Here is a 25,451-nt window from a genome sequence, read left to right on the forward strand (position 1 = left end):
TGTTATCAAGGCGATTTTCTTTTTAGCAGGCAGTATTTTGTATTCGTTTTAAAGCCATTATCTGTGCATTTCCATATAAAGTATTTGGCTTTGGGCACATTCCCAGACTTTTAAAAAACTTTTAAAACAAAACAGGATAGATCGACTAAATAGAGTAAAAACTAAATGGACATTTGACACAGTAAGGCTAAATTAAAACATATCTGACAAACTTAACACTATTCCAAATCCTCTTGACTTTCATTCTTCTATGAAGTTTTGTCATCCACTGACATTTTGAACATCTCGATGTCTGCTGCAGGATCAGCTTCGATGAAGGTCGCCAGTGGACTCGTCACAGTTTCTCAGCCATGCCGCTGTTCGTGGACGGTGTTTTGGTGGAGGCAGGTGCAGAAAATCACATCATGACGTAAGTATATAGAGGTTTGTTTTTGATCGCCATCTCACACAGCCTGTGCATCCTCATTATGTCCTATTTTTCGAATAGATTTCTCTGAGCTCTGCTCGTTCAAGAGATACACTCATGAGGAAAGGTTAATTAATCAGACTCCTAAGCTAATGTTGTTAGTCTCCGTGAACCAACAGCATTTCTCATTACGTCTCAGTGCTGGGACTGTATCTAGTTTAACAGGGTCATTTTGTACTTTTTAATTATTACTTTAAACACACATTAAACAATCCTTGCAGAATTGGATAAGATAGAATGGAAATGATCAGGTTTATTGTTAAAGCTGCAGTCCGTAGCTTTTACTCTTTGTCGCCATCTCTGTTTGAAATCTGCAATTGCAGTTTTTTGCAGAATTATCAATTTTTTTCTGTAGTCACTTCTGTAGCCAAAAAAGTCTTTTGCATTGTACAACCGTCGAATCTCGTCACTGGTGATTGTCGTTTGAACCTTTCTGGATCCGCCATCAAATTGAAAAGTTTAATTATATCAATTGCTGTGAGAAAAGGCTACAAATCTTCTCCACCTCCAACATCCTCACACGCAATATAGCCTATACTAGCTGAGACTCCTTCTTTATGTGTACAGATGTGACGTAATGACGCAAAGACATGCCAGCGGAAATCCACCAGTACCACTGGAGTTAAAAACATTATTACAAGCTTACCGTTTTGAATCGAGCTAAGGCAATCAGATCGTTTTGAACACTGGCTGGTTATGTACTTGCTCAAAAATTTATTTTGGATAATTTTTCACCAAAAAAAGTTACGGACTGTAGCTTTAAATATAATCTATAGCTAACACTGGAATCCTACTTTAAGATCTACAGAGCTGTTGGTGCTTCCTAGTCTCAGCCTCAAACGTCACGACTACAGACTAAAAAACAAACAGTCTTTGTGGGCAGACATTGGCCAGTTACAGTGGTTACAGAGCCCATGTTTTATGTCTGGTATATGTATTTCTTCTGGTGTTTATGAATATACGGTGTCTGGCTGTGTCATTACAAATTCGCTATAACTTTACTTTGTAACGATTAACGTTGTCTGTTTCATAAATCTTTGTTCTGTTTGTTTGCCATGCTTAAAATATGTATTTTAAAGAACTGTCCATAAGAATAAACAAATTGCATATTTATTTATTGCATTATCCAAGTTAGTCAGGATAGTATACTATATTTCAGAGTGCATTTCTACAAGAGTGAACGATATGGGCCATTAAATTGTTCACTCTGAATTCAGATAATACTATTAACCCTATATCGTGCACTTTAGAGGATATAGGGAGCCATTTTAGACATAGCTAATGAAGTAACCCAGGATTGTCCGGCCTCTGGAGATGTACCTTTTTGCAAAGTTTAATTCCAATGCATACATTACACGCCTGAACCAGCTAATGAAGGTCTCCTGGTTCATTTGGAAATGAGTGAGTAGTTTGAGAGTTAAACCTTTCTTTGTCTATTGCCAGTTTTTTCGGACACTTCAGTCACCGGTCTGAATGGCAGCTTATCAAAATTGACTACAAGTCCATATTTACCAGAAGGTGCACAGAGGGAGACTACCAAACCTGGCACCTGCATAACCAGGTGAAACTTTTTTGTTTTTGTTTTTAAAGCGAGGGGGCAATGAATTGCAATATTGATTGTAGCTGACTTTAATATTTTCTTAGGGTGAGCCATGCATAATGGGTCAAAAGCAGATCTACATGAAGCGTCGTCCTGGAAACTACTGCATGGTGGGATGGGACAACTCCAGGATCCTTTCTGCAGAACCCTGCATCTGCAGAGCACATGACTTTGAGTGGTGAGTGAACAGCACACTTCACCAACTTAACCAGCTTAAACTTATTAGATCCACCCAGTGATCCAACAGCTGAATCTGTCACACTTTAGTTCAGGGTCCAGTTCTCACTATTACCTAACATATGACTTTTGCCTCAATAAACTCCTAATCACTGCTTATTAATAGCTAGTAAGGTAGTTGTTAAGTGTATGTATTGGGTAGGATTGAAGAATGTAGAATATGGTCATGCAGAATAAGGCATTAATATGTGCTTTATAAGTACTAATAAACATCCAATACGCTAGTAATATGCATGCTAATAAGCAACTAGTTAATAGTGAGAATTGGACCCTAAACTGAAGTGGTACCGCTGAATCTAGTACATGCGTACATGTACCGGTATTTCTTTTCCTCTGCTTCTGAAGAAACTGTCTTAAAAGCTTTCATTTACTTTAGATTCGCTCTGTTATTCATTTGATCTGACACCAATTAAAATAAGGTCTCAAATGTAGACTGATTGTAATTATATGCTGATCACAGTTTTAGATGTTATCTTAATTTAGACATTTGATTATTATTATAGGTATGCTTTCACTCATTCATTCACATTGCTGGTCACATTCTCACAAACTCACTAGTCTGAATATAATCAAAGTGTAAAAACTTTTTTTTTTTTTTTTTAAACATTGATAATAATAACAAATGTTACTTGAGCAGCAAATCAGCATATTAGAATGATTTCTGAAGGATCATGTGACACTGAAGGCTAGAGTAATGATGCTGAAAATGTAAAAAATTAGTACCGGTAAATAGTATTTGTAAATATTAAAACATACATTTATAATAATATGTCACAATATTACAGTTTATACAGTATTGTTATTAATTATACCATGGTCTGGGTGAATACTCGATTCTGGTTGGCTGCAGGGTGTCCGTTAAAAAGTGATAGAGGACACCTAAATAAACTGTCAGGCGTAACCAAGGAAACCAAGTTATTGTTTGTAACTTGTAACTTTAGATTTCGATTTTAAAACTAATTAAAATATAAACTAATGTTTTAAAAATGTGTTATTTGGCAAGTGACCATGGTATAAGCGGGTTAATGCCCTTCGAGGTGTCCATTGTCACACTTACATAAATGCAGCCTTTATAAGCATCAGAAACGTATTTAAAAAATAATAATCTTTCCGACCCCAAACTTTTGAATGGTGGTGAATGTCTGAAGTTCCCATATCAACCTCCCACTGGCCTTAGTATGAACCCAGGTCACAAATTTATGCTAACATCATAATAAAACTACTCATATACTCATATCAACTATTTCAAAAGCAAAAACAGTTTAAACAGAGCAAGACCTGAAACTCTTTAAACCATAAAGTCTGGTCTAGATTTTCTTGTTCAGTGCAGCTTGGTTGTTTTATATCCCAGTCTGCTCTTTAGGTGGGCTCACAGGTATTTATAAAACCTTCATGTTTTGTTCACTGTGATCCAGGAGCTGTTTTCAAAGATCTCAGAATAGACATAGTGCTTCTACAGCAGTGGGCTGGTTAACCCCTTCTGTAGGGTCAGCGTAGATGGGATCAAGATGCATGACACAGACTGTCTCTGGACTTTAAAGCTTTTGAAGTCCACAGGGCTAAACGAAGATGAGAAGATTGAGGTTCTTTATCATCATAGTCTTTTGTTGTCTGTCCGGAGCTCCTTTTAAATTATATATATATAAAAACCTTAGGATCTACATCATTTATCACATTCGCAGACCGGGTGTTCCATCTTCTTCCAACAACGCACAGTGTATCCTTACTTTCTCTTTAGTACATTCTCCTCTCCTGTTCAGTCTTGGTTTGCAGTTAAAACCCTTGGAAACCCAGTGGAAGGATCTAAACATGCTTTTAGAGATGTGTTGATTCATCTTCTCTAAATGCAAGTAGTCCCCAGGATGCCTCTTTAATTTGCCCAGTACTTTGATTCTAATGATATCATTTTTCATTAAACAAATTTTTTTTTTCAAAATATGAAACGGAAGGACCCCTTAAAATAACGATTTCCGTGCGAGGACCTTTTTCACAAAATATGAAACATTCCTAAAGTCAGCTTGTTAATGTTAATGCAGCTTACAACCGAAATCGTCTGAAAATCGACATCTCGGAAGACATCTTCACTTGTTTCTACATCGACTTGATTTTATCCTTTGAAGCTTGCACTTACATATTCCTGCCAGACTCTGTATATGTTTACACCATTACCTCTGCCGTCACAGTAATCTTCTCTTGATAACTGTGATAAATTTATAATTCAACTTCCTTCTTAAAAGTACATTCCAAGTCATTTATATAAAAGCTCTGCAGCGCATAATTTAGAAGGAAACATTGATTCAATTTTCTGTCAAGGGAAATTATTATAGAAACATTTTATCTTTGCTGAATTTATTTTTGACAGAGGGCAGTCGAGAAAGGAAAGGAACTCAGGAATCACTAAACGAGGCCATTTTGCAAGCCGGACTCAAACCTGCATGTTGACATGAGCATTAGCCATTAAGGATTATTAGCCTTAACTAAATGAGTTAAACAATACATTTCAAGATATTGCCTTACAAGCAGGGCCTTAGATAGGGTATCCGGGGTGCAGATTGTTGCTGCGGGCTCTCCTCAGTTGAAATCACGTTCCAGGTGAAGTTGTGGCAGGGGCGATTTTAGGATTTTGATATTAGGGTAGCTCAGGCCCCAAAGAGGGAATGATTAAAACAAAATAAATGTAATATATATTTTGTATACTAGGGTAGGTATGAACAATACAGTAGGTTCTACACTATCAAGTCAATCCCTGAATGTTAATTCCATATCAAATCATTATAACCAGCTAGTATTCATTAATATTCATTGAGAATATAGAAAACCTTTTATTACTGTTATTTTCTAGGAGGGAAATATGCGTAATCTGTCGTATATAAAAAAAAAAAAAAATTATATAAAAAGTTTAACTCCATTATTGATTAAAGTTTGAATGAAGTTAGGATTAGTTTGCCTGGAACACAAGTGAATGATTATACGCTTTTTCATGTGTAGATAAATCAAAGAACCATAATGCACAGTGTTATTGTCACAGTCTTCGTCTGCACCTGTCTATCTTAGTCTGCACTACACTTCCCAGGATCCCTTGTCTCCACACCTGAACTCACTCCCTCAATTATCCACCCGTTCATCGTCATCATCTGTGTCACCTGTCTTCACCTGTGTTTCCTTGTCTGTTTCCCGCCACCTATCTGTTACCATGGACACTGATCACTTCCTCACAGCTGCCTGTCATTTGGTGTTCATCATCACAGTGTATTTAAGTTCCTGTCTGTTATCAGTTCAGTGTCCGGTATTGTTTGTGTTTGTGTATTATGTTGCACGCTGTTACACTCTGTTACACCTGCTATTGGAATAAACCTCGTTTACACTCCTATCCACGTTCGTCTGCTTGCTTCATCTGCCTAGTCGTGACAGAATACCGGACCTACCAAAAATGGATTTCCCCGCTGTCCGCCTCCTATGTATGGACCAGGAGGATCAAACATTGGAGGACCACACCCAGAGTTTTCTGGAGACCGCGTATCTCACCCATTACCCAGACAGCTGCCTCAGCACATTCTACCGGGTGAGTCTGAATGGCTCGTGCAAAGAGCAGTTGTCTGGAGAAGGCCCGCTGGATGATTTCGCCGCCTTTGTGGAATGGGTGCTGGTGAGTTGCAATTCTTCCTTTACGGTATTCTCCGGAGAAGAGGATCTCACCAGTACCCTTCCAGGGGAACTTCCCGTCCAGCCTGCACCGCTGGTCCCGTCCAGCCCAGAGCTTCCTGCACCGCTGGTCCCGTCCAGCCCAGAGCTTCCTGCACCGCTGGTCCCGTCCAGCCCAGAGCTTCCTGCACCGCTGGTCCCGTCCAGCCCAGAGCTTCCTGCACCGCTGGTCCCGTCCAGCCCAGAGCTTCCTGCACCGCTGGTCCCGTCCAGCCCAGAGCTTCCTGCACCGCTGGTCCCGTCCAGCCCAGAGCTTCCTGCACCGCTGGTCCCGTCCAGCCCAGAGCTTCCTGCACCGCTGGTCCCGTCCAGCCCAGAGCTTCCTGCACCGCTGGTCCCGTCCAGCCCAGAGCTTCCTGCACCGCTGGTCCCGTCCAGCCCAGAGCTTCCTGCACCGCTGGTCCCGTCCAGCCCAGAGCTTCCTGCACCGCTGGTCCCGTCCAGCCCAGAGCTTCCTGCACCGCTGGTCCCGTCCAGCCCAGAGCTTCCTGCACCGCTGGTCCCGTCCAGCCCAGAGCTTCCTGCACCGCTGGTCCCGTCCAGCCCAGAGCTTCCTGCACCGCTGGTCTCGTCCAGCCCAGAGCTTCCTGCACCGCTGGTCCCGTCCAGCCCAGAGCTTCCTGCACCGCTGGTCCCGTCCAGCCCAGAGCTTCCTGCACCGCTGGTCCCGTCCAGCCCAGAGCTTCCTGCACCGCTGGTCCCGTCCAGCCCAGAGCTTCCTGCACCGCTGGTCCCGTCCAGCCCAGAGCCTTCGCCGCTGGTCCCGTCCAGCCCAGAGCCTTCGCCGCTGGTCCCGTCCAGCCCAGAGCCTTCGCCGCTGGTCCCGTCCAGCCCAGAGCCTTCGCCGCTGGTCCCGTCCAGCCCAGAGCCTTCGCCGCTGGTCCCGTCCAGCCCAGAGCCTTCGCCGCTGGTCCCGTCCAGCCCAGAGCCTTCGCCGCTGGTCCCGTCCAGCCCAGGACCGCCTTCGCCGCTGGCCCCGGTCAGCTCAGAGCCCTCTTCGCCGCTGGTCCAGTCCAGTGCTGACCTCCCCAAGAAAATTTTGGGGGGGGGCAATAAGTCCTCTGAGGGGATCGTGGAGGCCCTTCCGACACGGTTCCCATGGCCGCCCGAAGGGTCCACACCGCCATGGCCGCCCGAAGGGTCCACACCGCCATGGCCGCCCGAAGGGTCCTGGCCGCCTGCACGTCCTGCTCCGCCCTGGCCGCCTGCACGTCCTGCTCCGCCCTGGCCGCCTGCACGTCCTGCTCCGCCCTGGCCGCCTGCACGTCCTGCTCCGCCCTGGCCGCCTGCACGTCCTGCTCCGCCCTGGCCGCCTGCACGTCCTGCTCCGCCCTGGCCGCCTGCACGTCCTGCTCCGCCCTGGCCGCCTGCACGTCCTGCTCCGCCCTGGAGGCTTCCTGCTCCAGATCGACCAGCCCTTCATGAGCCTCCAGGGCGCCCACCCCCCCACCCCTTTGATGTTCTACGGCGCGAGGTCGCGCCTTGTTGAAGGGGGGCGTTATGTCACAGTCTTCGTCTGCACCTGTCTATCTTAGTCTGCACTACACTTCCCAGGATCCCTTGTCTCCACACCTGAACTCACTCCCTCAATTATCCACCCGTTCATCGTCATCATCTGTGTCACCTGTCTTCACCTGTGTTTCCTTGTCTGTTTCCCGCCACCTATCTGTTACCATGGACACTGATCACTTCCTCACAGCTGCCTGTCATTTGGTGTTCATCATCACAGTGTATTTAAGTTCCTGTCTGTTATCAGTTCAGTGTCCGGTATTGTTTGTGTTTGTGTATTATGTTGCACGCTGTTACACTCTGTTACACCTGCTATTGGAATAAACCTCGTTTACACTCCTATCCACGTTCGTCTGCTTGCTTCATCTGCCTAGTCGTGACAGTTATTGCATTTGTGTTTTTTTTTTTTTTATAATAGGTTTTATGTGATTTGTACTTGGAATAGATATGACAAACTACTAAACAGATTTAATTTACATGTTAATTAATTTGCAAATTTGACCCATTTCTGATTTTTTATCTTAAATTAACTAAATACAGCCAAGCTGTGGTAAAGCTCAACTAATATGTTTTATTGGTTTAGGTTGTGGCGTAAGAATTAAAAACACATCTTCTATTGAGGACTGGGCAGAAGGAAATAACAATTGTAATGCATTTGTTGTTAGGACATGTAATTAAAAATTCGTAATTTCTTGACCTGTATTAGACAATTGCAATGTGTGTAGATAGTTAAACACAAGTTAAAGCTAGAGTACGTCCTTTCGTAAAGGCTAGGAAGCTAGATTTGAAAGTTTAATATCCCACCTTTCTGTTCAGAGAGCTCTCTCCAAAGCCACGCTTCAAAACTCACGAACGCACTCAAGCAGCGTCACGAGACGGCGTTAAATCATTTCTCAAAGCACATAACATTACAATAATAATGAACGTAAACAACTTGCAGTGCTCTTACTTGTACCACCTGACTGCTGCAGATTTATTTCGGCATTGATAGTGTTACTAGAGAAACGCATAAATCTGAGGACATGAACAGCTCAGAGTAAAATGTCACAGGTTGCCATCTCTTTATTATGGTAATAACGACATGAATGCAGCATAAGCTGGTCGTTTTGGTTCAGAAAGAACTTGCATACTTTTGAGGGTGTTGCAGAGTCTAGTCTAAAGTCAGTGGCGCGTTATTCAGATGCTATTTTAAGGGCGCATGCTTGGCCATAATGTAGCGTGTGCACAACGCACATACACTTTGCTTCCCTCCTCTACACATTTCCCATTTTTGCAAACCATACATAATTACAAGGAAAAATATTACCACACGAGGGAAATCATTGTGGTGTCCATGAAGATGTGAAAAAAATAGGCATACATCTAGCTTACACATTTACCTAAATTATTCAGGCTAATTGTAGTAATGACGGATCAAACCTGTTTGATCAATTTGATCAAAGTTTGTGGCAAAAAAAAGTGGGTTGTCCGTCAAGAACCAGGAAACAAAATTCTGAAGACTGCGAAATCACCTGTAAGTTGCGTGCGCCTGGCAAATCCGCCGTTATAATAGCAATCTGCCGTGGAACAAGCGCGCCTGTTCTTAAAGGGAATGTGAATGGACGCTCTGATTGGTTTATTTCACGTTACGCCCAAACTACACCTATGAGTAATGTAGCTACTTCAGACCAACCCAATTTAGATTTCCGAGATCCGCCCACAAAGTTACTTGTGTTTCGTGTTTGATACTTGCATTTCAGATCGTTAAAATAGGGCCCAATATGTCATAATTGTGTCTTTAACCACTTTGTCGTGGGTTTACTTAATTTTCGCCATTCCGCTCCTGTTGTTCACAAACCTTTCAAGGCTCCTTTGGCCATAAGCGTGGAAAGATACTTTCTTTCGCACACTATCTAGTGGATTTTGTTTCCAAGAGCTCAAGTCACTCGCACATGCACTGTTGTACACATCGCACGGATGCAGACACCCAAAGTAAACTTTGGGCTTAGTTACATGCATCTCGTCACCGTTTAAACTGCCCTGTCAATCATCTTGTCACTGTTAAAATCCTCCACATTCAATTTGATTTAATTCCCTTCTGTATCGGAGATAAATGCAGTCTACCCGTCTCTTGCCAGAACACTCCTCGTGTGTTTGCATAATGAAAGTTTTTTAAAAATTTGCAATGCTGTTGCAGATGAAATATAATGTGGATAACATTGAATAAATAATCAAATACCCTGGTTGAATCCTTGTCCAATGCGCAATGGGTTTTGGGCAATATTACCAGTTAGAGTGTGCATGGATCTGCACATTGGATTCTAACCGGAAAAAGTAGACAATCTGGGTATATTTGGAATACTCATTTCAACTTGCTATGATTTGGGACGCACTCGAATACTATTTAGGATGAATCATAAGCGAATTTGGATGCAGCATGATATTTTGATATTAATTACAGCTTTTTTTAAATTATATATATATATATATATAAGTACAATGTGAAAACATGTATCTACACAATGTGCATTCTATCAAATTATTATATTTAAATGTTAGTACGGTACATACAGTAGTAGTTAAAGACACCTAATATAAAGTGTGACCGAATTAATTTAGCTATTTACGTGTACAATTTGTCTTTTATAACAAAGGATTATTGTGCCGTCATTGTCCAATACTGCCATTATACATATACATATATTAAGCATTTTACAGCACTATTGAGAGTGACAGAGTTCAGAAGTGTCTATAATTTTCATGATCTTCATGATCTAAGAGTAGCTTTAGGTGTCATTACTAAACCAGTCAGTATTTGTGAATTGTAATTCAGAAACTATCCATTTCTTCTTACTTATATCAAAGGAAATGGAATGTTTACTTGTATTCGCAAGTTTTTTGCCAAAAATGTATGACCCTACATCATTACTACCACTGAATATCAAATATCCACACCATCACTCATTATAGCAAAATCCACTTCAAAGTTGATAAACGTTTTATTCCATTAATGTTTTAACATTAAGGATGTTTCAGTTTTCAAGATCAAGTCATCAAAAGTGTCACTAATTAATGAATTTCTCATACATACTCTTTCTAAACAAGACAAACGGCCCATTTCACTGTGTAGACAAAGACACGTTGCATCTTTTTAAATGTTATGATCTTTTGAGCATGTTAAGATACGAAACGCAGCTAAATGGTGTGAACACTTCTTTTTTTATATATATATAGGAATAATCTGAGCACTAGCACAAAAATCTTTTAAAGCTTGAATCTTATCTGAGTGCTGGATTGGAACTGCTCATAATTAAAAACCCAAATGCCTGATGCCAAGAGGGACCATGTGGTCTGCTGGGTTTTGTTGTGGATCAGTAATTAATTGATAAATCAAAGTCACCGGTGATATATGAACAGACATTCACTTCAGCAGGTTCCAAGGCTTCTGGGAGGAGAGAGAATTGAAAGACATCGAGGACATACGTTGAAGCCCGCAGCTCTCGGAGACGAAAAGACATTTATCATTCCAGAATTAATACATCTCAATGGCTGCAATTGTCTCAAGGGCATAAAAGAGGGACACGCTTGAATACAAGATGTGCTGCTGTGCACGAATGAAAGGATGTACAAGTAGTTAAGAGAATGTTTTACAGGATAAGAAATGACGGAGAAGAGGAGGGAACGGCATGAGGAAATGTCGCAAAGCAGATTTGAACTTGTGTTGACCTTGTGTGAAACTAGTCAATCACACTTGGATTGAATTTATGTTTTTAAGAATGGATTGATATATCAAACAACACTGAAAATAAGTGGAGCACTGAAATAAGTCTTTGAGTTCAGTATATGAGAGTTGTTTCGTCTTTTGTAGTGATTACGGCTTTGAGAGAAGAGGAGATGGAAACTGTCTGCCAGCATTTTGGTTCAACCCTTCCATGGTGTCTCGAAGCTGCAGCCAAGGGCAAAACTACCTCAACAGCACAGGGTAAGAAGCATTCACACACACATACGGATCGTATTCTAGCACGCTGGGATTTGACTTTGCTTGGTGGGACATTTGGTCACTGATGGCTAAATCGGACCCCCAAACACAGTTGCTCAGCTATTTAAATGGCTTAAATAGCCATACTTCTGTAATTTTCACATAAAGCTAATTATAATGACTAGACTAACATCATACACCCTGTCCCTACTTAATAGCATTGTTCTGTTCACAAATAAAATGAAAAGAGAAAAGAGAAAAATAACTGTGTGTGTGTGTGTGTGCGCGCGTGTTCACGTGTGTGCGTGTGTGTGTTTATTTTTATATTTTCATTTTGACTGTTGTTAAAGCTTTAGTAATGAAGTGTAATTTTTTGTATATAATTTTTTATATATATTTTTAATATTTATTTTTGTATATATATATATATATATATATATATTTGAGTTATCATTTATTTTAAGTAACGGAAGTTAAAATTTAATTCATTTTAGCATTTTATAAAAATCCGATTTTTATAATAGTATATATACAATATTTTATATTTTATATTTTTAAAGCCTTTATACATACAAAATATGTATAAAATAAAGAGGTCATTTGAATAAATATAGGAAAATTAAAATATATATATATATATATTATTTTCATATTTTTTTTTTTATTTCATATATATTTTTAAATAATAATACATAAGAAAACAATTACAAACTTAGATCCCACGTCCTAATCATTTAAAAATATATATTTTCCTGTGTTCATTGGGATAAAGTAGAGAGCATTTTTGTGAATTCAATCAGACTTGCACTAATCGTGTTTTAGGAAAGTGGTTATTTTTAATTAAGTGTACCATGATTTAAATATATTGTGCTGATGAGCAGGCCCAAGCCATATTGATGTGAGCAGGTTTTAAACTTCCTGGAGATTGTGGCGTCCGTCTTTACGACAACTTTCTAGACAGACAATCCATACAAAGAGACCTAGCCGGACAGATAACACTGTGTAATGGAAAGACTTCATTTAAACCTAATTTGAAAACCAACATCAGTAAGAAAGCCTGTCCATTCAGAGCAAGAGTGCAAGATTACAGACAAGGGAAGAGAAAGAGAAATAACACGATTATCATTTCCTGAGATTGTGTCAGAGCTGGCACATAAATTGTGGCCAAAACCGATTCATACTGAAGAAAAGAAAAAACTAAACAAAAAACAGAGTTGCTGAGAATTGATCTATCAGGTTTGCATAAACAGTGTTGTATCCAAATGGATAAACACAGTGACCTATAAGTATTCAGACACTAATTAAAATACATAAATGCAGTTGAGTCAGATAATATCAATAAGTCAAATCAAACCATCAACATAAAGTTTGTTTTTGTGGTTTCTGTGTGTTCCAGGTATCGTAAAGTGGTAGCGAATAACTGCACAAAAGGAGTGAAGGAGATGTACTCGGCCAGGAAACAGCAGTGTCCGAACCGCCCCCCACGAGGTTTAGTCCTGACAACCCGTGACGACAAACTCACCGCCAACTTGGGCAGCAATGTGACCTTCCTTCTGCGACTGGAGGAGGTGAGATCTGAATCTCAGAAACTCCAGCCTGACGCTAATGGAAAATATCAGATCCATTGATCTGATCATTTAAAGTGCAGGATGGCCAGAAGCTATAATTATGGGCCTGGTATTGAGTCGAGACCTAAATTATGCAGTAGTAATTATTACATTGATGTACTAACTCCATATGAAAAGGTGATCAGATATAAGGACATTCATGTATGCAGAAATAATTATTTCTGTTAACTCAAACAGTTGTCCTACAACTGGCTTTACTTCAGGAGTGAGATTTCAAGTGGCGACAGTATATATTTTTAATTTTTGTTCTTAAAATGGTCCTTAAAATTACAATATTTCACAATTTTACAACATAACGGTGTTAAATTCTGATATACTTTGCATATTATAGGCCCATCAGTGTGCAAAATATGACTTTTAAATGAATTAAATATACAAATATTAGTATCAGCCATGGCACCGATACATTTATGGCAAAATTCAAGTTATAATTGGACACAGACTTTGGCATTAACTCTAAAAAGATATGGGAAGCGTTCTTTCCATTTTAAACGTTGATACGCTTGTTTATTTTGCTGTCCTACCAATGCATGATTATATTTTTAGATGGATTTTCTCATTTGTATTTAGCATGCTGACAACCCTATCAGAACAGAAATGCAACCCATTTTAAGGTCACAATCCACTATTTGAGAAGCACTGATATAGAGAGTATTTATTGGATTTTATAAGAATGTTCCATTTGTAGACATGAGAAAACTCATTAGTTAGCATGAACTAACAATGAAAAATATGAGTAATCTTGAGATTTTTTTTTAAATCTAGGCTAGTATTTGTTTTTTTTGTGATGTTGATGAGAATTATGAAACTTCAATGTTATTAAAGATTTTGATATAATTTAATTCAAAGCGAAAATAACTATTGTGATGTATGTCGTTATTGTGAATTAAGATTGCTCATATATCGTGATATAAGATTTTGGTCATATCGCACAATTCATAAAGCCTTTATTAGCATACACCAGCAAAAGTCATTTTAAAGTTAAGATCGGATATAAATAGCACCTAAAGCAAAAAAAAATGCATGATTTATTTTATTACAGAAGGGTTTTCAGCCAATTATGGGCCAGCACTGTTGAGCTATAATTTGAATATGATTTTACTGTGCCGGTCTGTTATTATGGTTTTAGCTATTTTATATTAACCTCTCACCATGTGTCACAATCACAAGATGAACTTTGAGTGGTCACTTTACTTGACGGTCTTCCGAGACTTCCAGACCAGTGTTGCTAAGTGTGAATCATCGATCTCTATATGGGAGCGTTTACACCCACATGGGTCATTTTGACATTCTAGAATCTTTCCCTAATTCTGTGTCCTCCGCTCCGAGCTGTGCTGGAGCTCTGGCAGATGAAAAGCCTTCACTCCGTACAGATGGGATAGTGCAAGCTGGATACATATTACAAGCCTACTGGGGAATAGCTTTTCATTGATGTGCAATGCACACATGGTCACACATACTCTCTCTTGGTTTCTTTCACACACACACACACACACACACACACACACACACACACACACACACACACGCTCACGCTCATTTCAGGTAAAGTGTTTCTCCCCAGGCGTCTCACCACAGCAGAGTTGTCACATTACTGTATGATGAGATGAGGAAATGAGGGCTTATTCCTTTCATTAAGAGAGCTAGTAAAAGAGAGAGAGAGAGAGATAGTGAGATGGGCTAAGAATTCCACCTATTTATATTCATGAGGGTCAGAGCCGGAGCTGTTTCTTAGGCAAATCAAATGGACCTTAATATTTAATGCCTTTAAGGTGCAACACAGGTTTTTATTTTTATTTAATTTTTTTTATAAAACCTTTGCTTCACGGAATATTAAAAAATGAACAAAGTTTGTAAAAGAATACAGAAAATACAGGAAAAAAGTTATACAGTGGTATTGTGAAATATTGTTATACCGGTTTCATTCTTAAAATCATAAAATGTAATTTATTCCTGTGATCAAAGCTGAATTTTCAATTTTCAGCATCATCACTCCAGTCTTCACATTTCTGATCCTTCAGAAATAATTCTAATATGCTGATTTGCTGCTCAATTATTCTTTTTGGTATTATTATTATTATAAGTGTTGAAAACAGTTGTGCTGCTTAATATTTTTTTAGGAAACCGTGATTTTTTGCTAATGTTATAAATGGCTTTACTGTCACTTTTTGATCAATTTAATGCATCCATGCTGAATAAATGTACTAATTTCTTCCAGAAACAAAATCGTCCTAACTTTTTTAAGTTTTACCATATTTTGCTTAATAAATATTTGTCGATATTTTTGTACTTGACAACCCGATAAAAATGTATAAGGAAATGATCAATTCATTTATTCATTGGTGCTGTGAATCAGTTGGAAATAGCTGCTGTGTGCGGACTTTGTCTGGACATGATCTCAGCACAAACTGTGTCCTTACCACCATTACTTACACAAACTGTTCCTCCTCTCAGTCATGTTTTCCTCTCTCCTCCCACAGTGTAGTTTTGATTTTCTGCACAAAGTGGCGTGGAATGTCTTGAAAGCGACCCGGTGCACATGCTAGCGCAGAAACGCACAGAGGCGGGCCACTTCTCACAGTCGGCAGTGCCTACAAGCAAAACAGACAGGAATAAACCACCCAGCTTTGGATTTGTCATTATGCGGGGCATAAACACCCTCTTTCCTTCATGTGCTGCTGATGCAGTGTTACAAATTAATATCCCAATAGCATTACCGCACAATGTGCTAACTGTGGAAAGAGAGAAAGGAGAGGGATTTGGGCACGGATTTGTAAGCATGGATTTGGGAATATTGCACACGCATGCGTGCGTTTAAGCGATCCTTCTCTCATGGCACGGGACACCCATAATCTGGAATGGTTCAAGGCAATCTCATCTCAACTTCCTGCTCCTCTTCTTTCTTTTCTAGGTGTTTAATGATTTTAACTGGCTGGTTAAGTAGTTTCATATGCATAACTAGTGCTAATGGTTGATTTTGGTGCAGAGGTGTCAGGAGTTGCACCAGAGGCCGTTCAAGTGTCAGAAGAGATGCTAGGCTTATAAGATCTGATATCTGTGGATTGATAGATGGCCTTTTATTCAGTCAGGGATATGAATTTTTCATAGTTAAAAAGGATTTCTAATTTTTCCGACCTGGGGTGTGTTTCCCGTACAACTATAGCTCACTGCTTAACTACCATAGTACGATGCATCGTTGGAGAAATCAACTAGCTAGTCACGACTGTTTCCCGAGACCGTATGTCGCAAAGTATCGTTCAACCACGTTGGTTTATGATGTCTCGCACGTGGTGGACTAAGAACTTATTTTCATTAATCTGTTTGAGATCGAATTAACGCTAGATTTTGTCATATAAGTTACAGACATGGCATCTGAAGACCATTTCTAATTTTTCTCAGTTATTTTGCTTTATTACCAGACTCAATATTTGGCTCGTTCTTACATAGTAGAGCACGTTCGCACATGCGCAGTCTTAAAAAACGGTGCTTTAAATCTGTTGACAAACTCAAAGACGTAAATTACATTTGTATGTATTCTAAATAAATAACACGGGTTGTACTGAATGTCAGCTTGCTTATTTTGCTAAAGATAAGGATTTATTCAGTCTACATCTAGAAACTATGCTTCTAACCACAGCTCGAGAGCTGTCGTTCCAACCACACAAGTTTGCGATGCTGTTTGCGAACCTTCGTTGGAACGATGGTTTCGGGAAACACAGACTCGTTTATCTATGCTGATAACGACGGAACTTGCGACCATAGTTGGCTAACAATGCTTTCGGGAAACGCACCCCTGAATTGTGACTCTTGAGCTGCGTAAATCTGAGGGGTGAAAAAATATATTATTAAATAATCATTTTACAGTACAATAGTATTATAATAATAAGTGTTAAGTATATAATAATAATAAGTATTATAAACAATAATAATATATTTTTCATAGAATAAAAAAATGGTAACACTTTAGTTTAGGGTCCAATTCTCACTAGTAACTAGTTGCTTATTAGCATGCTTATTACTAGGATATTGGCTGTTTATTAGTAATTATAAAGCACATATTAATGTTGATGGACCCCATTGACTTGAAAATAATACAATGGAAGTCAATGGGGCCCATCAACTGTTTGATTACCCATAAATGTAAATGATGACAGAATTTTAAATTTTTGGGTGAACTATCCCTTTAATATCTGACTCAAACATGCTCAGACAGAGTCAGACATTAGTATTTTGAACTCTTTATGTAACACTGGTGTTAGAAAAATGAAAAACACTCGTCACTTTTGACTTCCAGTAGTCTGATGTGCTAGATGCAGGGAAACTGTCACCATTAAGCCAACAAGTGGGTTTTATTTTACCATAACGTTAAACAGTCTCTCTGCTTTGCAGCAGAATAAAGTATGATATGCTAATTTTGTATAAATCTTATTGTATTATTTAGTTAAAAGTGTACATATGGCAGAGCGTTATGCCTTTTTGGATTGGAATAAATAGCCAGAAATCGGTTTGATCGAGGATTCATGTTTTCCCGCTTGACAGCAGACTCACTCACAGCCGTGCGAGTCACATTTACGCTTATATTCCCTGTGCAATATCCTATCTCATAAACGTAATTATGATTGCGGTGGATTGCATTTGACCCGATAGGATATCTGAGATTTCACTGTATGCAAAACAAACACAATATAAAGTATCAAATATATATTACATATCAAAAGTAATATGACTGCTTCCCACTGGAAGTTGAAATGCATGCTGAGAGGTAATTCATTCGATACAATGACGGTTTTCTCTGTAAATAAGCGGCTCCTGTCTCTGGTTTCATACACTTCGTTTCATATATGAGGCTGAGTTATTGCAGGAATGAACTCAGGGGCTGAAAACAATGCTTTGTGTCTGAAAACAGATGGGACAGTGTCTGTGTAAGCAGAATGGTGACGTTACCCGCAGCTGTTTTTGGTCGCAGCTGCCAGACACCGTCATTAAGGAAAGTGCGCTAAAGAGTTGTTGTAATAATTCCACTTGGCTCTGTGTGTTGTTTTAGGGCGACTCCATGAGGACAAACATTCAGCTGGACTTTGGGGACGGGACGGCGGTGTCCTACTCTAACCTGAGCTGGACGCAGGAGGGCATCAGGCACGTGTACCGCAGTGCTGGGATCTTCAGAGTAACAGCGCTGGCGGAGAACAGCCTCGGGTTCGACACCTCATCCCTCTACCTGCATGTGACGTGTAGGTTTCACACTTGCACACAAACGAGGGCCTACTTCAGGGTTTATTTTTATTCTGCAGGATGATGGGATGTCATTTCAATCGCATTATATTACCTTCTCCATTTCGCCGAGGTACCACAAGTTAACATCTTAGGAGGGAACGTTATATAATATAATTATGGCATTTTTGCCTTTCTAAATGTCATTTAATGAAGAAAAAAACAATTTAAATAGTAAGACTTGTTTGTCAGAGAATGGATTTTTAATTCGGGTTTATTTTTCCTACCTCATTGACGGTACTTTTAAATAATGTATTAAAAAATAATATACTTTAGTGTGAACTGAATGTAGTTTTCTGAAACACAATTGTATGTTAATTGCAATTAAATGAAAATGTATTATAGATTAAGTGGCATTTTATTTCATTAATATAATATAATATTATATGCAAGACCGTTTTTAAAAAATATAAAATGGATACTTATAAGATTTGAAGTACACATTCAATGGATTTAAGCACACTTCTTTCTCACAAGGGTATGCTTAAAACCCGAAGACAAATTTCAAGGCAAAAAAAGACAAAAACTAATTCTGAAAACAAACGAATTCATGATATGTTCTCTGAAACATCTATCTATCTATCTATCTATCTATCTATCTATCTATCTATCTATCTATCTATCTATCTATCTATCTATCTATCTATCTATCTATCTATCTATCTATCTATCTATCTGTCTGTCTATCTATCTATCTATCTATCTATCTATCTATCTATCTATCTATCTATCTATCTATCTATCTATCTATCTATCTATCTATCTATCTATCTATCTATTGCCATTATTGCTTCATGTTTTAAGGAAGTTTAGATGTTTTATATATATATTTAGACTTAGACTTAGAGATTGATTTAGACAATCTCTGAAATGTTTTTTTTTTTTTAAAATAAAAATCATTATCAATCTAATTTACCCATTTATTAACTAATGTTATAAAAAAGGAAAAAAAGTCGGCACACCATGGCTCATTAGCTAATGTTCTACCCTTTTTAGAAAAAAAAATACTTAAACTGTCTTGTCTATTCTGTTAAATAATAAAGTAAATTTATACAAAACATTTTTTGTAGCGCCACAGGCAATAAATGGCAGAACACTGGTCTGCAAACTTTGAATAAACATCTCTTAAAGGGACAGTTCACCCAAAAAGGAAAATGTTGTCATCGTTTACTCACCCTCAATTTGTTGCAATCCTGTTAAAGGTTAATCAAACAGTTGATAGTAGGAAAAAAAAAAAAAAACGTCTGGTTACCAATATTCTTCTAAATATATTTTTTTGTTCAACAGAAGAAAGAATCTCATACAGGTTTGAACCAACTTGAGGGTGAGTAAATGATAACAGAAATGTCATTTTTGGGTGAACAATCCCTTTAAACAAAAAATGCGTACAATACACTTGGTAGGATGTCTTTCATACAGTTGCTCTGCCAAAATCTGCATGTGTCCTCCAACTCTGCAGGTGTAGTCGACGGCGGTGCTTAATTACAGCTTTTATCTGCACTTTTCACAAACAAACAGGAGGTGGCCACTTCTGATCAGATGAGAGTAATTAGGTCCGACTTTTATTTCCTGATGTCTACAGAATATTTAATAGCAACAAAAAAAAAACACATCAGTTGAACTATTTAAACAAGCAAAAATATGCACATGGGGAAGGGTGAACAATACAGATATATTTGAGATGAGCGAGTAAAGGATGACGGAAATCAAAGTAGGGATTTTTGTTTCATGTTTAATGATTTATTCATGACGCGAAATAACAAGGTATGGGCCGAAAAGGTCGATTACATATAACCTTTTTTTGTCATTTTTAGCACTTTTGCTTCAGTTAGCGTTCTGTGCTTTAGGTGTTAGACAGTAATCCCAATGAAACTCTCTTGGAAAAGTTGCTTGTTTAGATTCATCCTGCTTAAAACGCCTCCGCTAGAGACATCCGCATGCTGACTAACTCCTTGGCGCTGTTTTTTTCTTTTTGAGCGTCCCACTGCGAGTGTTGCGTTTCTAAAATGCTGTGCCAAGTTAAAAATACTTGATACTAAAACTTTTAAAAGCAGGTCTCGAGACCCCTGCGTTCTGTTCCTGTTTCTTTGCACTCCGTCTAGCTCTGCTTGAACAGCGTCCAATTGGGGTCAGGTGAAGCCGTAAGCCGTCTAATTATACAAGACCAAATAGTCGACTAGTTATTCAAGCCACCGGCGAGTTGATTTTCCAAAATATGTTCGCTGTTCTTGAATTGAGTGACTGTGTGTGTGTGTTTCAGGCCCTGTGGAACATATTCAGCTGTTGGCTCCATATGTGGTCATTAAGAATAAGGAGGTGAACCTGACGGCAGTGGTCTGGCCTTCTCATTTCAGAACGCTCACCTATTTCTGGTGGCTGGGGAACAACACTGAGGTACAACCAGCTCCTAATTACAGATTTTCTGCCTCGCTTTGTTGAGCGAATGCCTCCGAGACATTTCACGTTGGAAGATAAACAGAACGGGAGCAATGAACCGTTAATAATGTAGTTCTTGTTCCTGTCGTTTTTGTGGTATTTAGATGCGTTCTTTAGTTTATGCTCGTTCGCCCCGAAACATCAATATAGCTGTTGGCACTATTTGTTTTAAAAGGGTTTGCTTTTTCAGGAAGTCATAGAGCGTACATTTATTAAAACATTTGATTTCTTGTCTACCGTTGTATTGAGTATTGATTGTTTTTGTTTTGCATCCACTACATTTGTGTCGCTAGCCAATAATTACGCTGGACAGCAGTATTTCCCACACGTTCAGCAGCGAGGGCATGATCACCGTGACTGTTCAGGTCTCGTCAGGGGACTCGATACTGCAGGACACCAGAACCATTGCCATACAAGGTAGGTGTTCACATTCAGACAGGTATAGGGACACCACTTTGTTTCTCTCTTCACTGTCTTGGAAACTTTTCACTATGCCTTCCATCATTTATTTGCTACTTTTCAAATGCCTTTTTGTGTTTATGTTATTGTTTTTACTCCAATCCCAAACACAGACTTTGTCTTAAACTATAAAAATGCAGTATAAAAAAAAAAGAATTATTTTATTTTTAATAATCATAAGAAAGATGAAATAAGCATTTCCATAATAATTTTGTGAAAGGGATTTATAAATTTTTCAGAATTTAAAAGTGTTTTTAAAAAGTAAAAAAAAAAAAAAAATTGAATCAACGATAATTTATTTTTAATGGTATGTTTAATCATTGTTTAAAGTCCCCCTGTAGTTCATAATTTTATCCTTAAAACTCCTTAAAAATGTTTATTTGTTTTTTCTGTGAAAATATTTTTTTCATGCCTTAAAATAATTAGGGATTGATTAACTTGATTTTCAACACATAAACTTCATTTATTTTAATTTTTTTCTATGGTAACAATAATTAAATATGATATTTTTTTATGTTGTCAAATTGATTAATCACATCTAACATAAAAGTGTGTGTATATAATATGTGTGTGTGTATGTATATATCTATGTGTGTTTAGTGTATATATATATTATAATATTTTATATATTATATATATATATATAATATTTTAATCTCTTCTAACATAAAAGTTAGTGTTTATATAACATATGTTAGATGTGATTAACAGATTTGACAACCCTAGATTAAATGTATTATCACTGCTTTCTGAGTGTTCAGAATTACAGGAAATTGTCTCTCGACACTGCAGGCTAGTCATAAACCTCCCTTCTGGCAACTGCCAAATAGACTGTAATCATTTTTGTGATCAGCGCTAACCTTTCCATACCTGTCAGTAATGATAACTCTGCTACAGCTCGACTAAATCATCTGGAACAAATCACAGCAGATAGAAGGTGTTGGGCATCTTATGAGAGAAAGAATTAAGGGTCTGTCTGCCTCTGCTTCTCTCTCCCTCTGTGACAGAATTCTTCAAATCGCTTCTTTTATCTTTCTCTCCTAATCTGGACGAGGCCAACCCCGACATCCCAGAGTGGAGACAGGATGTGGGCCGGGTCATTAAGAAGGCTGTTCTTCAGGTGAGTGGGAATTTATTCTCTCCGTCTTGTCTCTCGCTGTCTTTTCTTGGCTCGTCTCTGTAGCTCCCAGAGATCCTGGTCAAATATTTCCTGTTGTCTTTGTCTGATCCTTTGTCCTTTTCAGTGCACTTTCTCTTCTGTGCTCTCGTTCACCGAAAAACAAATACATTTGTGCTTTTGGGCATAATAAGTAAACATCCTTAGAAAGTATAATGCCGTGTGAGATGGTCAGAATCACAAAATAAATCTAGACAGGGTAAGTACATGGATGTGAAATATTGATTTGAGTTAAATTGTTTATTATTTCATATACAGTACACACTTATAAGAAATGTGTGTGTGTGTGTGTGTGTATGTGTGTGTGTGTGTGTGTGTGTGTGTGTGTGTGTGTGTGTGTGTGTGTCTAAAATAATAAAGAATTAAATAATTTAACTCAAATCAATATTTCACATCCATGTACTTATATGTATCCATATATATATATATATATATATATATATATATATATATATATATATATATATATATATATATTTATATATATATATATATATATATATATATATATATATATATATATATATATATATATATATATATATACCGGTATATTCAATATTTTAATTTGAATCCATTTTATTTTATTTACAAACTGATTTGTGTCCATATTTTTGTTGTTTTATTCTTTAAAAATCCTATTTGGTTGGTTATTTTCACTGGAAAACAAGAAACGAAATACAAATTTAGAAAATGACATTTTGATGTGTTTTAATGTCTTTCTATTTACATTTGAAATCCTAATTTATTAAATAAATTTTTTATGATGTTTTTTTAGATTAAACATTCCATTACATCAAAGAAAGCAATCGGCTTAGCAACTAGATGAAATTTAATTAAATGTATTTTTCTTACATCATTGGCAAATTGGTTTTTGACATATTTTCTTTGAATTTATGCTTAAAAAACTATTGGTAGCATACATTTTGATATTTTCTCAAAATACTGATTAAGACAATTATGTTATGTTTTAATGTCTCTGTTTACATTTGAAACTATCTTTTATTAAATTAATTATATTATTATGTTATTTAGATTAAAGGGAAAACAATCAGCTTAGCAATAAGACAAACTTAATTACATTTATTTTTCCTACCTCACTGGCAAAATTGATTTTGAGCATGTTTTCCTTGATTTATGCTTAACTAGAAAAACAAAGTATTTTGGTTGCATATATTTAAATATGAAAAATATATATCTCTGGCTCACAGGAGGAAACGAGTTCCTCAGTTGGGCGTATTCACTCCACAGTTGCACCACTTTAGCTGTATTTCATCCCCAAATCCTGCATCTTATTTACTAACCACCCACAGCTTACTTTACCAGGTGCTAAATGCACTAAAATAGCACTGCGCTGTATTTTAATTAAGCCATTGTCTTCCATTTCAGCTCAAACACAAGTCCTTTATATGTAAATTAGGCTTATTATAGATATCAAAACTCAGCACCTATTTTTGTGGTGCAATTAACGTTACAATATTACTGCCCGCAGAAAGCAGGCTGTGAATTAAACTTCATTTTAAGGAGAGGTTTGTGTGCAATTGTCCTATTCCTAGTCATGGCAGCAGTTATAACAGGGCATATATCCAAAATAGACAAGAACATTCTGAAGAGCCAATTCAGATGTCTAGATCACAGTGGTGAGGTGAAGCAGTAGTAAAGTGTATCTAGTACTCGCCTAGCACTCAGAACTGACCCACAAGGTCACGCAAATTGTGTTCAGCACAGATTTTGCAGGCTGTGTTAACCGATTTGCATAAATCCTCTTGTGAACTAGCCAGCAAACGGCACTCAGCGGGAGTAATTCATTGTCTACTAGGGAAGTGTTTGGGTGGTGTAAAGGCTTGCTGTTCTGACAAGTCCCTCTGTGGTGTGTGTGTGTGGTGTGTGGGGGGGGGGGAGTGCTGACAGAGAGATTGAACCCACCCTGGTCGATGCATTGACACTGCACCATCTCAGTGCACACACACACGCAGACACATGTACCTGAGCTGTCAGTCCAACCCTGGGACCGTATCACTGTCCTTCCAAGTCAATCCCAGCCCTTTTATTATGTGTACATGCTATATTAATAACAGAGCAGGATATGTTTACACTGTTCTTGATAGTTGACGTTGTAAATGTTTACGGTATAAGATGTAACTTCGGGAAGAATGTTGGGTTGGGGGATGAGGGGTTAATCTGTTTGTGCCCAATCATTTTGCAGTAGTTTTTTGTAATGTTACACAAAAAGTTTGGTGGCAGTGATATTTTTTTTTTAAGCTTTTGAATGAATTTGTTTATGCATTTGATCAAAAAGACTGTCAAAATATTGTCACAGTTTAAAAAACTGTTCTTCTCAAGCCATTCATATTGTCTCTGTATTTCAGACATGCACAAAAACAATCCCTAAATATCTCAATTAAATCTAAACTCCCTCATAGAACAGAGCCTTGGAATCTGCCAGAGAACAAGGTCAGAATAGCTCAGCACAAAGAGGTTACTGATCTCACACATGCCCGTGACACGCACCTCCGTCTTCCACATGTGCTCTTTCTCTCTCATTATCTGCCAGTCTGGGTTCCTGGCCTCAAATGGCTTTACCCAGAATTCTCCAGAAGTAAAACCGTCCTCTTCCAACTTTTCCCCCCTTTGTTTCAACACCAAGTTCAAAGCCTGATGCCTTAATATTGAGCTCTGGTGGTAAAGAGACTCACTTTTCCTCGTTCCTTTCATTTATCCTCTCGCATATAAAACACCTCCCGTAGTGCCCAGAGGTAGCAGATACACTTTATCCATACTGCCGATGATAAACAGCTCAGTGTATTAAAAAGAGAGGGAGAGCGAGGCTCAGACATAATCAAAGTCAAGGTCCATTTAAGATGGCTGTTTGAGGCAGTGGGCATGCGAGGTGAGCGTCGGTTCTGGTGCACCGGGGCGATAGCGCTTTAACAGCCCGAGGAGATGAGAATAGAGGGGTTAAAGGCAGAGCCAGTGCCTCGGTCAACACAGGACTTGCATCCCAAACA

The 25,451-nt window shown here is 38.4% G+C and overlaps 1 protein-coding gene across 1 annotated transcript in view; it reads left to right on the forward strand.

Moving 5' to 3' along the window:
- sorcs3a (sortilin related VPS10 domain containing receptor 3a) overlaps positions 1-25,451 on the forward strand; it is a 124,161-nt gene that overhangs the window by 79,022 nt on the left and 19,688 nt on the right. Inside the window, exons 13-21 of the mRNA XM_079616912.1 lie at positions 302-409; positions 1,910-2,027; positions 2,111-2,244; positions 11,362-11,475; positions 12,869-13,040; positions 18,145-18,331; positions 20,632-20,765; positions 21,101-21,224; positions 22,274-22,386. Of these exons, the coding sequence (XP_079473038.1) occupies positions 302-409; positions 1,910-2,027; positions 2,111-2,244; positions 11,362-11,475; positions 12,869-13,040; positions 18,145-18,331; positions 20,632-20,765; positions 21,101-21,224; positions 22,274-22,386 (1,204 nt within the window). The remainder of the gene's footprint in view (positions 1-301; positions 410-1,909; positions 2,028-2,110; positions 2,245-11,361; positions 11,476-12,868; positions 13,041-18,144; positions 18,332-20,631; positions 20,766-21,100; positions 21,225-22,273; positions 22,387-25,451) is intronic.

Source organism: Phoxinus phoxinus (genome assembly GCF_949152265.1).
Source record: "Phoxinus phoxinus genome assembly, chromosome: 6".
NCBI classification, from domain to species: Eukaryota; Metazoa; Chordata; class Actinopteri; order Cypriniformes; family Leuciscidae; genus Phoxinus; species Phoxinus phoxinus.